The sequence below is a fragment of the Filicampus tigris genome, chromosome 8, assembly GCF_054856515.1.
Source record: "Filicampus tigris isolate MCC_2025a chromosome 8, RoL_Ftig_1.0, whole genome shotgun sequence".
Classification (NCBI taxonomy): Eukaryota; Metazoa; Chordata; class Actinopteri; order Syngnathiformes; family Syngnathidae; genus Filicampus; species Filicampus tigris.
The window spans coordinates 8,277,303-8,294,381 of NC_141224.1; the positions used below are offsets into that span (position 1 = coordinate 8,277,303).

General features: G+C 40.3%; 1 protein-coding gene across 4 annotated transcripts in view; it reads left to right on the forward strand.

Annotated features, from left to right (window-relative positions):
• Positions 1 to 7,332: 7,332 nt before the first annotated feature.
• LOC147143338 (uncharacterized) overlaps positions 7,333 to 17,079 on the forward strand; it is a 91,296-nt gene continuing 81,549 nt past the window's right edge. For 3 of the 4 annotated variants that reach the window (XR_015087857.1, XR_015087858.1, XR_015087856.1), the window contains exon 1: positions 7,420 to 7,622. Coding sequence is in view for 1 of the 4 variants with exons in the window: in XM_086038359.1 (XP_085894485.1) it covers positions 7,499 to 7,622 (124 nt within the window). In the remaining 3 variants the exon portion in view is untranslated. Of the gene's footprint in view, positions 7,358 to 7,419; positions 7,623 to 17,079 lie in introns of those variants that run through there. The other variant, XM_086038359.1, reaches the window with a different exon arrangement.

The following is a 17,079-nucleotide window of genomic DNA, read 5'->3' on the forward strand; positions in this document are numbered from 1 at the left end:
AGGGCACTTTTTTAAAAGGCTTCATTGTGTTCACATAAGCAGGATGTAGAGCTGGCCGATGCAGCCCGGAACTTTTTTCAGTACTTCTACTTTGACCAGAGTCTTTATTTTTATTTTGTTTTAACTGTGGCTACTTAGCCAGATTGGTCAGCAACATGCTGGCTTTCAAAGCGTCTCGCCCAGAGGCGTTCAGTCAGGCCTGCTGCTATACGTCAAGCGAGTGGCACTCCCTCGTCACAGCGCCGTAGTCAGTTTGTGGCTTTTGTCCGGGAATCATTCATGCTCTGCTCATCTCTAAACCGTGTTGGGAGTGAGTAAGCGAGTGCTCTTGTGCAGCACTTAAGGGGCCTGGCGGTGGCTGGAGCGCTGTTATGATCCCAAGGACGACGACGCTCACAGAGGTGGTCTCCAGGCAGAACAAAACAGCTAACGGTGTCCTTGAAATTGTCTGACCGGTAGAAATCGTCCCTCGTTAAAAGACAAAAGTCAAATACAGTACCGCCATTGTCAAACAACACAAAAGTCAAATACCTCAAAAGTCAAACGCCACAAATCCAACATCCTTAGTCACACACCTCGAAATTCCATCACCTCAAAACGTTGCAAAAGTTACACACTCCAGACGTCAAAAGTGCCCAAAGTCAAATGGGCTAAAGTTGAATGTCCCAAAAGTCAAACGCCTCAAAAGTCATGCACTCCTAATGTCAAATGCCTCAAAAAATGCCCGAAAAGTCAAAAACACTTTCAATATACCAATATATACACACATATATAACTGTTATTCATTTTTTCTTTGTATTTATTTATTTATTTATTTAAACCTAATATTCGAATGACCTGTCCAACGTGCATTTTAAAAAGCTAACGTTCCTGAGCACAGACGATTGGACGCAAGCAGGTAAATTAGTAAGTGGTGCACTGCTGACACCTAGTGGTCGAGAGGGACTAATGCAAATGTCGCAGCACTTGTGGAAGGGAGGTGGGGAGGAGTTCAGTCCAAGCGCATCATACTGAGGTACGTGTGTGTACATAGTCATCCTCGGCATCCTTCCGTCTCGGAGTTGGAGTAGATCCGTTGTGGTACTGTATAAATAGTCAGAACTAAGTGTAAAAATATATACAATATTTAATGGTTTTATCATTATTATTACTATCTGAAAACATTACTATACATGATTTTTGAACAGCGTGAAAATGTCTGTGATTGTGTACCCAATGAATTGACCTTATAAAGCTTGTATACATTTTTGGGAGGGTAAAATTTAATAGATATGATTTTAATTAAAGACAAAACATTTTGGAAGCTTGAATTAAAATGTGGGGAAAATGTTTGAAATGATATTGATTGTTTGGAATATTATTAATAATTGTGGAACCCTCTGAGATTATTTACATCATGAAATGAATAAAGTGTATACCATTATACATTTGTTAACATATGAATTTGTTAAATACAATGTAAAATAGTGCATTATGAACTGATTACGTACTAATCTGAAAGTATGTATAATAAATATACATCAATAATACAAAAACATTTACATTTTTTCTCCTCTATCTTTTTTTAAACTGAAATAATATAAATCATTCTAGAGCTCTATTTATTTATTTCTTTAAAGGTAAATTGGAATGATAATATCATACCTATTTAATTTCATGACCAATTTTTGTTACATAGTATTGAATTGTCTTTGCATTTATTTCTGTTTTTGTTGCAATTCCATTTATGGACAACTAGATGGTAGGTTGTGCATGTGGAATTATTACCTGTATACCTCCTACCCTCCAATGGCAGCCCCCCAAATCCCCTCCCTCTCCCCTCCTTCCCCAAGGCGGCTCATAAGTTTTCAATCTAATCATGTTTCTATTCAGCCGGGAGCTGATAGCACCTGTCGTTTTCCCACAATTCACTGCTGCAGCTCCCCACAACCGTGTCATGATGAACATATGGCACTTTATTAAAATAAAGAACAAACAAAAGAAGATTATATGTCAAAAAAACAAACAAAAGTGATGAGCTAAAAAGTTGGACCTTTTACTGCAGCTTACTGAGTAATCACATTTAGAGCTGCAGCTTTGGGGTATTTTTCGATTACAGCGTTCTTCCAATCATCCCATCGATTAATGAAGTAATAGGAAAAGTAATGATGTATTTTTTTTTTAACAACATTACCAACACACAATACAATAACAAAGTTCATGTAAGCTGTAACTAATAGTTTGTCCACTCACGTTATAAATTGCAATCTGTGACTGAGTGGCTTTAAAAAGCAGGCTTGTGGAAGGGACGAGTTCTGGTGAGTGATGTGGGCGTCTCAGCGAATGAGATTCTAATTGGCTGTTGTTTGCTTAGTTAAGCGGCTGTGTGTTAACTAGCTAACTATTAGCTTGTCTGCGTGGTGAGTGACTGGGTGTAAGTTGTGGGCCATAGAAGCTCATGTATGAATGCATGTGTTGGGGCAGTTAACCTCCTGCCCCTCCCTGCTGCTGAATCAGCGCTTTATCAAATGAAGGAAACCAGAGAGCCACCGCTGCCCGTCAAGCCGGCTGAATTTGAGGCAGTGACCAGCCCGTCATTCAATAGCTCACTAAACCTGGAGATGATAGATCCAACAAGCCGCTAAACACGTCTGTCTTCATTCATTAACCGCTTCTCATCACCATCAGGCCTCCTGATTTAATGAGGCACACACACACACACTATTAAGACTATTAAACGGACACATCTGTTTTTCATTAGCAGCTAAAGTCACCTCGACGCTGCCGTGTTAATGGAGCGAACCGGGCCTGATGAACAATGCACTAAACAACACGTTGAGGGAGGAAGAATGAAAGTCATGCCTACGTTCACCTCATCAAGGTGGACTTACTCAGGCTATGCTAGTCCAGACGTGCTTGGGCTCACTTGTCACCTAAAATCCAGTCTGTTTTGATCATCTGGGTGATTAATGTACTCAAATACTCAAGACTTGTATACAGTAAACCCCACTCCATGCGCAGGTTCTAGGTTTGTGGCCTGTTCATTTTGTGTATTTTATTTTTTACAGTTGCGAACTCAATTTTAGACCAACTCTCCTGTATGTTGGGTGTATTGTAATACTGCTTTCGACCAATAGATGGCGGTACTCTTGTTTAGTTTGAGATTAGTTTAACATATTTGAATTTGAAAATTTGTGTTCAATATATGTGTTTAAACGTGTTCGTATTATTGTAAACGTGTGTTTTACGTACTTGATATACATCAGTGGCAGTACATGGTTGGATTCCAGTTGACCAATGTAAACATCCACAGCACTGAATGAGATAAAATCCTAGACTTGTCATGCACAAACGTCTTTTATGCGATTGATTGTTGTTTGCAAGTTATTCATGGTAACTGCGACCAGGCACACTATTAAGTGTCACTATTAAGATAGGGGACTTTAATTAATAAGACAAAATGGTTTGCTTAAATGCACAACATGTTTGTCTGTTTTAGGTCTAGAGTTGAAATAAAACAAAGAAAAAAAAACCTAAGTCCACAGTATCCTCAGTCAGGCACATTTATGTGTGCTATAATTAATGTGATGGCTCCAGTGATTCATGAAAACCGCCACCTTTCACAATAGAAATGAACACAACAACTGGAAATAATCCACAGAGTCCAATAAAAGTCAAATTCACATTGCTTGCTCAGCCCTAAAAACCTCACCGCTTGCATTTGTGTGTGCAAACAAGCATTGGGCATCATGTCACTCATGCAGTTCTCTCACTGGGCCGTTCTGCTGTGTGAGCTGGAAAATTGGGAACTCCCATGACGCCTGAACTCAACACCACTGGGACCATGACAGGCAGTTAAGTGTGTATAAGTGTGTGTGCGCGCAGATTAGACGAAATATTTACTTGTGTTATCCCTAAATTAATCAAATGCTAAACTTATGCTACTAACCTGAGGCTGAGTTTATAACAGTGGTGCTAACAAACGTAGTCAGCGAAGCTAACTAGGCGAGGTACAAGTAATGTCCTTGAATTATCTGTAAACTTATGTCACACTGTTGTCAGCTCGTACACCCTCCAAAAATAGTAACATTACGCTACTTGACAGGAGGCCGGGTTACTATCCTGCAACCCCAGCTAGCTAAGCTAACTAGGCTAGCAACATAGAATGAGTTTCGTAGAGAATATGAGCAAGGTTCAAACAAAAGTTAAAGTGTAACCAATAAAGACTAAGGCCCAATCTCATTACTTCCTCTTTAACCCTTTAGCTTAGTCTCTCCCCTCCCCCTTTACCTTCTTTGGGCAGCTGAAGATGTTGGTTGTGTCAGAAACAGACGCGACACTTGTTCATTCATTTCCACCATGCCGTCCTCCAATTTCGCATGCCTTGCTGAAACCACGCGTCACTACTATGAATACGCAATAAATATTACTTACATTTATGTGTTTCCCGCATCTTCTCGTTCGTTGATGTCCTCATTTCCGGAGACAATTTTTATTGGTTGCTGAGGGGGCGTGTGTAGAATCTAGGGAGGTCGGGGTTTGTCTTCGTGCTGTAGGGCCATGCGCCCCCTGTTTCTGACCCTACCCCTAATGATTACAGAGAATTGGGACACGACTCTGTTCTCATGAACCGGCATTTCTAAGGGGAAGGGACAAGATGATTTAACAGATGTGCCTGCCTGCTTGTGCTAGCTACATATCTACCCATATACCTACCGTACTTAACAATGACCAATCCATTATCCATCCACCAACCTCCTACCAACTACACACACTTACTGACTGTGCTGTCTACTTAATAATAGACAATTTCCTTTGTTTAATCAGGTAAGGCAGTTGAGAAGTTTCTCATTGACACTGCAGACCTGGAGGCAATTTAGGGTTCAATGGACACTTCAGCAGCAATCAGTCAGAGTCAGGAATTGAATCACCGACCCTCCCGGTACTGGACAACACACTCTACCAACTGAACCACAGCCGCCCTTACCTGTCTACCTACTACCTACCTACAAACCCACCTATTTACGATCTAGCAGACTACCGGTACCTATATACGACCTACAACACACACCTACAAACCGACCGTCCGACCTACCCACTCTATACTTACCTATCTACCTAACTACTACCGTGTTCCCTCCTGCATACCTACCTATTTACTGAGCAAACAACTGGCCTATCTACTACACACTTACCTACTACTATCCCTAACAGTTAACCCTAATTCATACCTACTTACTTTACACTTTTATGTTCCTGCTACCTAGTCCCCAATTACATATCAACCGACCTACCTACCTACCTACCTATTGACTGACCAAACAAGTGACCTACCTTCTACATACTTACTGTACTTACCTATCTACCTACCTGCAATGTACTTTAGAGATCCCACTTGCTTGCCAACCTATCTACCAGCCAATCAACCTACTACTACATACATACTAAACTACCCTACTACATATGGATCCCATTTACCACTACCCACCTTCCTATTACCTAGTCCCCAATTGAATACCGACCTACCTATCTACCTACTGTAGAAAAAATGATCTATATCCTACATTTTATTAGCTGGCCGACTAATGTAGTAATTTGTTGCGAGTTAGCATGCTAAAAAGGCGTGCTAGCGTAGCTAGTTACTCTGTTAGATATAGTTCAGTGTCATATACTTACATAGGTATGAATTTTTACTACTTATATGACCATTCAATATCGCTATAATTTCTAGCGTGTTGTTCACCATAGCACCTGAAGGCCTTGTCCTTTACATGGTGTAATTATTATTATTACCGTTTCAGTCTCCCAAAAGAGCAGTCATCCAGGCAGTGCTGAGCTTGTACAACACTAATACCCAGGCTAATAGCGGCTGGCAAGTGGAGCTAACGCCAAGCTAATAGTGGCGGTGAGGGACAGGGCTGGTGCCACCGCAGGGACGTGCCCAGCATCCTTGTTGGCCTTGGAGGAGGCCCCTCACCTCCCAGCTTGTAATTAGTAGCCAGTGACAACAACAATGCTAATAATTATCCAAAACAAGCTATTCCCCTTGCGCTATGTTCTATTAATGTTTTTTTTTTTTTAGTTGTCATTGCAAATCAGGGCCATGTGCTTCTTTGAGTATGAAATGGTGAGCCAAGATGGTAAGAGAGGTTTTTCATACAGTAAAAGCTAATAAACGGAAATGTAGCATGAGCTTTAGCTCATATTGCCTTGTCATCGGGCACAGGTGGAAAACACTTCAGGTGAAATAATCTCTAATTATATTAGGTAGGGCGCGCCTCCCCTACAGGAGGCGGCCATGTTTCGCTGCCATCTTTGCGCTACGGATACTCGAAGGAGACAAGCTTAGCGAAAGTAGGTCCTAAGCATCATGACTACTCCATGTGTAGCAAATGCAATGCAATTACTTCACGACTTGAGGGAATACTAGAAGTTGTTTGTGATGACATTTTTCTTGTCCCTCTGCTGAAGAAATTGCTGGTAGGCTTGCGACGTGTGGTTTCTCGGAGGCACCTTAGTGCGTGTGCTTCTAAATGCACGCGCTTCCATCTTGGGCCATTGCATCTATTAATTGACCACTAGATGGCACTGAATTGTACACATTGTCCTTTTATAAATAATGCATTTAAACTGTTCTAAGCTCTTTTAATGTTGGTCAGTGTCTGAGTTTAGCCTGGATTGTTAGCAGATGTTTCACGGAGTCTTAACCACATGCGCATTGTATACACAATCCTCCGGAGCATTTTTTTCCAAATCAAATAATCATTAAGCTATCAATTTTTAAGGATAATGTAAGATGAGTTTGAAATCGTATTACAAAGTGTTTTGGGATCATAGTCTGTGGTATATTCATGGTTGATTAAACAAATACTACAGGCAATTCTAACGTTTGTGTGTGTGTGTGTTGGGGGATGTTCAATTAATAGTATTCATATAGTGTACATGTAGTGAAGCCCAGTTTATTGCAAAAAATAATAAAAAAAATTTATTGAGAGACCAAATATCTAAATGTTTTTATTTGATACTTTTACCACTCCAGCATGCTTAATGGCCTGTCAAGCCCCCGGACAGGACCCGACCTGCTATTTCCTATCTCATTTCAATTTATATAAATGCACTTGAAACAGACTTTTAAAAATATTTGTGAGCACCTGTATACGTATAGCCCAAAAACACTACAGTACAGTATATAAATACTCATCGAACTAGTAAAACTAATTTTACTCATGTGGCATCCTTATGCTATCCAGCTAGTGAGTGAATCGTAGCACTGTAGCAAGATGTTTTTTATGTTTGTTTTCTTTTTTGGTGTGTGTCTGGTTTCATACCAGCATGGATCGAGACCTGGCGAACGGCCGCTGGTGTATGTGTACGCTCGGTAGGTATTATCGCTTACAGAACGCGTTGCTAATTGCTAATTGTGTGTCTCATTAGTGTTGGGGGTGACAGGTGTTCCGAGCGTGTCGTGCCTCCGTTGCGCCGCTTCTCCCGTGAGTTTCCTCCTTTCCCTTAGCGGCTGATGCTACCGAAGCAGAAGCTTAATGGCTCCCCCGGGAGGGTCTCCTGGGGGGTCCCGGTGGCCTCGCCTTTTGGATACTGTTACAGCAACAGGCATGGGATGACTCCCCTAACTCGACGCACTGGTAAGATGGCTTTGTTTGATTTTGTTTGTTTGTTTGTCATCCGGCGTGGGTCTTGAGTGTGTGTGTGTGTGTGTGTGTTGAATTTGTAAAGATACATTGTAACGTTTCGGGTTAGTTAGTTAGTTAGTCAGTTAGGGCAAGAAAAGTACACATCCACGCCAATGCTGGGATATCAAAAAAAGCCCGTCGTTTATTCACACACACAAAAAAAACAAGCCCGGTAGCAGGTCCGCTAAATCATACATGACAAAGCAGATTCTTCCGCACTTCACCTTGCGTCACCAAAATGGTTGACCAGCAAAAACAGTGGGACTGCAAACATACGTCCATCTCCTTCGAAGTCTGGCTACCAACTAGCGGGGAGGCAGGGCGGCAACCTACACAAATGCGCCAGCCTATGACATCACTAGTTAGCGACACCTAACTAAAGGACCCAGTACATTTGTTACAACATACTGGAATATGATTTTTTAAAATGTTATTTACATGCAGTCATCTAAAATAATAACCACTAGGTAGGCCCCTACGTGACCACAAAAATTCGAATCTTTTTTTAATCAGCAAGACCAATGCCACATAAAAGAGCTTGAATAAAGGAACAAAACAGTGTTTGAATTTGGTCAATGTGTTAAGAATTAAGGAAGTTATGACATTTTAAAGACTTCAAAAAGTGGGCAAAAAATGACAATTTGTTTCAAATTCAAAACAATCGAATGGCCTGTGACTATACCTAGCTAAAACACAGGAGTGTGTAAGAGCAAACGGAAGCATTTTGAGTCGAGATGAACGATTACGATTGCCATGAAATCCATCTATGTAGTGCGACCCCCGCTGCCTGTTGTTTGTTTGGCTACCGGATTCCAACACTATCCCGGAAGACTGCTCCCCTGTGTCTCCAGACCACTTGTTAGGCGACAAAACTTGTGGCACCGTATTATCATATAAATTGAATGTAACTTCGTCCGCATGTCCTCCAAAAACCTCAAAATTAGGAGAGACATCTTGATGTATAAAAGCAAGATAGCCTTCAACACTTTTTGGGCAGTCAAATCAGTTGTGCCGCCGTGCTTGCAGTAAACATAGAAATGCTTCATGAAGCTTAATTTTCCCATCACTACAAACTGCATATCTATCAATCGATCTATGTGGTAGGTAGGTATGACTGTACCTAATGTATTGTGTACATTATATACTTACCCACTCCAATCTACCTACTTTCTCCCTTGCTACCTACCCATCTACTTAGGTAAAAATGACCCACCCAACCACCTACCTTCCGAAATAGAAAAATATGCCTGCTTGAAAAATATGTGTTTGTACGGGCGCTTACCTACTTGCCTGCCTCCCTACTGTACTTCTCTGACAGTGTCAATCAAAATTGAGCATTATTATCTTTGTAAATATAGACATCTCAGGTAAACTCTTTTTCACACGCGCACACACACAGAATCATCATCTTCATCATGGTCTAATTGGATTACACCAGTAAGTGTGTGTTCTGAGTGCGTGTGTGTTCCGATAATTGAGTCGGCCTTGTTGGTCAGTGGGGAATTGGAGTGTTAAATCCAATTCCGGATTGGTAGCTCTCGTTTAGAGTGTGTGTAGCGCGAGGAGCGACCATATGTCACTTGTTCTGCCAGTGTGAATATGGATGAGACAGCCGAAGTGGAGGTAGCGGCGCACGCGTGGCTATCACTTGACGCTCATTTGTCTGCATTGAGCAAGTGGGGTGGCCAACACGAAGTGAGAGTTGAGTCCTAATGAAGATGAAAGTGACTCCGTAGGGGTTGGACTCTTTATCCCGGCTTGTTTTTTTTTTTAACCCCAGCACCATATGTCCTGATGCTAAATGCCACTTAGATACAGTACTTGGCTAGTTAGGAGGCGAGTGTAGTGTAGGCCTTGATGGTTGTAGCCTTTTGCACACACAGGTCCCATAAAAAGTACAGCCTCAGATAAATAACAATCAGATAATAACCACCAGCCTTTGGTGTCCATCCCCATCCTGACTCTTGTCTAATCTTAAAGGGGAAGTCAACCCAAACATATTTTTTCAAGAGTATGTTCTATGCAAGCCTACTAGTAACAAGGCATTCTGATAAATATTGCATTTGTGGAAGGAGAGTTAATCCACCCATTTTTAGACATCTCTGGGGGAGGCCATTTTGTCACTTCTGTGGACTGAAAATGACATCACAACTGCTCAGGGCTCAGGTAACGACCAATCACGGCTGACCTGTTTTCTGAAGCTAAGCCGTGATTGGTTGTTACTTGAGCCCTGAGCAGTTGTGATGTCATTTTTAGTTGACTGAAGTGACAAAATGGACCGTGAGATGGCTAAAAAGAGGTGGATTTTGCTGCTTAACTCATATTCCACAAACGCAATATCAATCAGAATGCCGTGTTTCAACTAGTAGGACTGCTGGAAATCTATTCTTGAGAAAAATGTGTTTTTGTTGATTTCCCTTTAAATAGGTGCAGATGACAAGCAGGGCCAATAATCAACATCTTGGTTTTATCTGAGTTAAAAAGCCACGGTTTAATCTCGGCAAGGCACGCCTCTACGCGGGTTTGTTGTTTCCAGCGGCATATATAATTGGGTATCATCAGCAGAACAGTGAAAACTAATGTTATATTTACGTATAATATCACCAAGCGGAAGCATGTAGATGCTAAACAATAGAGGTCCAAGTACGGATCCCTGCGGGACTCCACATGTAACATTACAAAATTCAGAAGTCGCATTGCGATTAATGACATGGCGCGTCCTCTCTGAGAGGTAAGAAATAAACCAAAAAAGTGATGAGCCTGAGATATAATACCAACACAGAACACACGTTTCAAGGCGTTCTAATAGTATGTGATGATCGACAGTGTCAAAAGCAGCACCAAGTCCATAGCTAGGAGAAGATCTTTAGTCACTTTAGCAAGGGCCTTCTCGCTAGAGTGGTCGGCTTTAATTCCTGACTGAAGAAGTTAACATCGATTATTAGCGGCCATATAGTCATTAAGCTGTTGCGCTACGACTATACGACAAATTTTCCCAATAAACGGGAGATTTGAAACCGGCCTTTAATTACTGAGGTTCTCCGGATCGAGGTTTGGTCGCTTAAGTAGAGATCGAATAACAGCGGTCTTAAATGCTGCTGGCACAGTGCCCGAGGTGAGTGATAAATTAATGATATTTAAGATGGTTATCGTTATCTGGCTTTTGCAAACCTTGCTGATGAGCTTGTCATTTGAATCAGGTGTGTTGGAATAGGGATACAGTACACCTAAAACAGGCTGGATAGGGGCTCTTGAGGGCCAGACTTTGGCACCCCTGGCGTACAGTATCCACCTAACTACTTCCCTACCTCGTTTTGGACTTTTAATGGATTCTTGCGTGTCTTAGTCCCCTTGGTGATGACATGAAGTGTAACCCCCATAATCAGCATAATCATCATCATCTTGGCGTCTCATCTGCCAAACTTTGTTGCCAGTGTCTTTACTTCAAGACGCCACACGGATAAATCTCTGCGTGTCGCTAATGAAGTGCGCTTTACAATAAAACATGCGATCAATGACAAGTCGCTGACAAACGCCACCAAGAAGAAGTAGTTCCGCAGGCCATCCAATCAATCACCACACGCCAGAGCCCAGATCAATCAAAGTGTGAAGGAGGAGGAGAAGGAAGCGTCTATTGTCATTTTTATTGAAAAATCACTCATCTTCTTCCTCTTTCTCACCCACTGCCTGCACTGGAGGGTGTTTGAGAAAAGGAAGGGGGGGGGGCGGAGGAAGAGTGATCACCACAGAGGGAGTGCAGGGCTCTGTTAATGTTCACGTACCCCCCTTTGACATCCAGACCAATTGTCTGATGCTGCTGCGCACCCCCGGACTCCTCCAGACTATCCAAAATCATCACAATGTGACATAATAACAACTTTAAAAAGTCTATAATGTAATTTAAGATCAAAATGTACATTTAAAAGTATTAAATTTGAATAAATATGGACAAATTAATAGTGTTGTCTACTAATTTCATTTATGAACAAGTTAATCCAAATTTAAACAGTAATCTTATTTTAATAAAAGAAATACTGACCATATTATGCTTTGCTGTTATGTCATTTAGATACCAAATACAAATATTATGCACTCCTAATTCTAATTTAAATTAAAAAATACTGACCATAATGGATTACTCATTCTAATTTGATTTAAATATAAATATTGACAGCATTATAGACAGAGAATCATATTTCTTGAATACATTTAATTTTAATTTAATGTAATTAGTAGTCTATATGTTAGTGATTTAATTGGAATAAAAAAAAAGGAAAAATCACATCAACTGCTAACTTGAAATGAAATACTGACAATTATATGGGCAACTACTATATATAACTTAATTGAATAAAAAAAAGCACGAATGCTGAAAATATTGTTCACTACAAATTTTGATTAAAAAAAAAAATGATACCAACTATATTATTCGCCGGTTATTTGTATTTTAATGAATAAAATACAGATTTTACTCACTTGAATTTTACTAAATATCCAAGAAGTACATACAAAATATGACCATATGATAAACTTGAATTTCATTATTATTATTTTTTAATTAAAAAATTTTTTTGCCTGTATTCCTAACGACTGTACATATCATAGACGTGTTCAGTGTGGATGTGAACGTCAATCCTCTACTGTCCACACGCATTAAAACCGCGGACGCGTGCTGCCATTAGGTGGCGCACTTCTCTCACCATACGGCTCTGCGACCTCAAGGAGGAGGCAAGAAGACAAACTTGGCCTTAATGAAGTAAAATAAATTAAAAAAAATGCCAAAATGTTTTCTTCTCTTTTTTTTTGTTTTCGTTATCGTGAAAAATAAAATGCAACATCTGTTGTAAATACATTTGGATACATTAGTGTGTCCTCTGAGGCCTGCGTGCAAATCACAGGCTCAGAGTGAACTCATTCCTGTGTGTGTGCGTGCGTGCGCTTCTGGGTTCGCGTATGTGTGTGACAACAGTTTGAAGGCAAATAAAAGTGAAGACTTTTTCAAAGAACATATCAAACTGTCGGGACGTTCATTAGCGCAAAGTATCCGTAACTGCACCATATAGTTAATATGCAAGTAGATTACTCTACTGGTGGAGCTGGTGGGCCACGGGTTGCCACGAGTGCTGGGAGTAAATTGCATTCAGTATGTGTAAGCTTCAAGCAAGTCCCAATTTAGTGTGGCAAAAAACAAGCAAGTGAAGTGGACTCCCCACGAAATTTCAAGTTGAGTCAATTGATTATTTGGATTAAGCAAGTTAAGGTATGCAGTGGTATGGGTACTTGGTATCGGTATCAGTGACTTCTCAAGAGTTGAGTACTTCTACTGGTATTGGACCAAAAAAACATGATAGATAGTCATATATATATATATATATATATATATATATATATATATATATATATATATATATATATATATATTATGAAAATACATAATTTTTATTTTTGTGGTACTTATTTAACAAATTTTCCTAATCCAGACATCTCAATCAACTGTTTTTTTCCGTAATGATAAAAAAACCTCTAACTTATTATTTATTATTAATTAATTTATTATTAGCTATAAATCAATGACATAAAGTACTGCTTATTACTGTATATCAATGTAATGTTGGTATGTCTGACTTGATTATAGACGCACAAAAAAAGTCACCAAACTGAAATCTGCACTAAGCATTCCTCATGTTTTCTAATTTCAGCCATGACCTCATTTTCCTCTCATTTTCTCCATCCTACTCCACCTCAGCCTGGCCCGGGTGGAGACACTCACAATTAAGGACTACGCTCGGGGGGGCTTTACGGTCACAAAAGCAGATGTTTTTTGTCATTTTTACCTTCATAAACTGTGTGAAATGACAGCACCAACCCCCTTCCTCCTCCACTTCAATGTGCGCGTTACAGCACGCATCACAAACATGTGTCTGTGTGACACCTTTCGCACTACACTTTTTGATTTAGCACCAAATGAATAGCTTTTCCATTGTCAAAATGGAAAATAACCGTACCTTCTTTTGGCCGCCTTCCATTGAGGTGCCAAGCGTAGTGCAAGGAAGTTTATTGCATTGGATACATTCCAGACCCACCCGCCATAAGTTTATCTATTGATCCCTCCCACAATCTTGAAACGCATATAAAACGTATTGGAACAGACTTAAACTTCTTAAAACTCAATGGAACTCATCACAACCCGCTTTTTAAAGTATTTCTTCATACATCTTCTCACTCTCTGGCTGTCAAAAAATGGGAGACTTTTGTAAAATCACTTTGAGGACACAAAAATACGATTCATAAGAAGCCCAGTGTGCTTGCTTCAAGCTGTTTATTTGTTACCCCTAAAGTTTACTATAAAACTGACACAACACAGAGAAGGAAATACTGTAAATTTAAAAAGTACATTTTCGCTGCAGTAGATCGAGTTCATTTTACTACCGTTACGTTGTGTTCATAAACCAAGTGGCAACGACCGCCTCAAATGAATTCTTGTTTGGAACAGACAATTGACAATCGTAAGGAAAAAAAAAACAGTAGTCAAAATTTCTTGACCTGTGGTGGTCACCCAAATCAAAATTTTGTGCTACTTTCGAGACAATTTCACGGAAAATGCTTTATCTCATATGACCACAGTTGCATTTGACTTGCACTTTATTTTGAAAGGCAAGCAGAATCCACAAAATAAAAGACACAAACTACAAGGACCACACCCGCATTGCCCCACCCTCCCCTCCCCTCCCGTCACGAGATGGATTTCTTTTCTTTCCATGGCATCCCGGTGCCTGCTCCAGCTCCTAATTATTCCAATTATCACAGCACACGGCGAAAAAAACAAAAAAATCCTGATTAATAACTGGCAGGATATTGTTATGGCAATTTGCCATATGGCGCTGGGACTTGCACGCCGTCACGATGCCGTCATTAGCAGCGACTAATGTTTGTCGCAGGCGTGCAGCCGTGACGAGCGCGACTCCCGCTCACCTTGCTATACACCGCCCCCCCCCCCCCCCCCCTCGCACCCCAATGGGAGCCGCACATCATAAAAGAGGCGGGAGTGGTTAGTAAGGGGGGACCGGACGGGATGCTTAGTATTCCTCACGGCTTAGCGCCTCAGTCTACGGACCATTTGGCCCGAGTGGGAAGGAAGTAACACCTGACCGGCGTGTTGTTGCTTTGTTTTAATGAACCGAGTGGTGACACCCTTTGGAAATGTAGGTTACGTTTTAAGCAAATGAGTGAGGAAAATGTCTTTTCATCATTGCGAACCTGGTTGGACTGTGGTTACTTTGTGTTAATCAACCATGTAGACTAGAAACACTGAAAAATGAAGGTTATGTTTTGAGCAGGCGTCCGACAAAAAAAAAAAGTTTTTCACTCGCTAGCAGTCTAGTGAAGCAAGTTCCACACCACGCTATCATTACTTTCAGTTAATGAACAAAGTGCCGACAACCTTCGAAATTGCCCTTTGTTTTGAGCAAACGATTGACAAATGTGCCTTTACTCTGTTGTGAATCTCGTGAAATCCACATCAGACTATTGTTACTATATGTTGACATGGAAACGTTGGAAAATGGAAGTTATCTTTTCAGCAAATGACTGGCAAAAGATTTAGTAGTCTAGTCAATCAAATTCATCATCATGCTTTCGTTCCCTTTTTTTAATGAACCAAATTGTCATGGTTTCGGGATGGAGGACCTGAAGAAAATATTTACTAACCAAAAACCAGTACAAACAAATCTTGAAAAGTCCAAAACTCAAAGTAGTAAAGAAACACTCGAGAACCAAAACAACATACCGGGAGGAACAAAAAAAACATGACAGAGACCATGATCCGACGAGGGCTGAACGAAAACCAGGAACTTAAATACAAGTATACTGACGAGACAACGAGAAACACCTGGACGAGACACACAAGGTAGGAGGGAGCTGATTGGCCAACACTAGAGTGTGGAATGCAGGCAGGTGGACACAAATCATTGACGAGACAGACACAGAAACGCTGAGAAAACAAAACTAAAAAAGCCCAAATATAACACAAATGGCGGCATACTTATAGCTCACTTCAGTCAAACAATAAGTGTCGAGCAAATGCGTCACTGGATCGTTGATATTTTGTGTTAGTGGTGACAACTTTGGAAATGGTATGCTATATTTTAAGCAAATGATCGAGTAGTGAAGCAAATTCAATACCACATTATTGTAACTTTGTGTTGAACCAAGCGGTGACAACCTTTTGAAAATTAGCTTTGTTTTTATTTAGTCAATAAAAGTATATTTTCTCTCACTATTAGTCTAGTGAAGCAACTGCACAATATTGTTACTGTTACTTTATTTTACTGAATGAAGAGGCAGCAACTTTCGAAAATGAACGTTGTTTTGAACAGATGATTGACGAAAGAAGCAAAAGTCAAGTAAATTTGATTATTACACAGTCTTGACTGTGATAATAAAGAAAGTGTGGACCACCTTTATTTTTTAAGCGGGTGATTAACAAGTATAATTTTACTGCAATTAAAGTATTGTAACTTTGTTTTATGTAACCATAAACCAAACCAGTTGAACTGATTCAGGGTACAGTGACCTGATGACTGTGTTGGGCCACCCAGAGTTGACTGGCCAAATTTAATAAATAAATAAATAAATATGATGAAATTAACACATAGTTTTTTTTGGGATCATTGTAATTTTAAATACATAATATTCAATATTATGAGTTTTTTCTACTTTTTACTGCACAGCACACATATTTTGTGCGTCAGGTGAAATCCTTCTATGAGGGACGGCTCAAACAAGATACACAGCTCAGAAAATTTTAGATGCTAAAGTGGTTAGATTTTATACAACAAAAAAATAACATGCAAAAAAGTAACTACACAGAATGAATGTTTTATTAAAGTCTTGAAAAAAAATATGCTAAAAAAAAAAAATAAAAAAAGAAGTAATCATTGAAATTCATTGTATTATATCATGAATATACAAGGGCAGTTCTGGGAGGGCCGCCGCCAAAATAAGGCTTAGCGTTGGAGCCTGTGATGGAGGCTGGATGCGAAGTTGGCTGCTGGCATCTACCAAATGACTCTCAAGTTCAATTAAGAAAGAAAAAAAACCGGAAACAAGCTACGGTACTCATAAGGCAAGTTACCACTGTATTTCGATGATATCGGTCAAATATCATTATAGCCTGCTATCGCAAGTAGCTCCATGATTGCCACTTCTAATGTACACACACAGGCACACACTTGGGAGCAGGCAGTCAAAGGAGTCGACTGCGAGTCAAGCGTTTCCCCGGCAAGAGCTCTCTTGTTAAGACCTGTTGGTATTCTCCAGATGGCAATAAAAATGCATGAGCTTCCAGAGCTCATCCACCAGAGAGAAAGACAACAACAAAAACCTCAGAGAGCGAGCGCGAGGGGGGGAA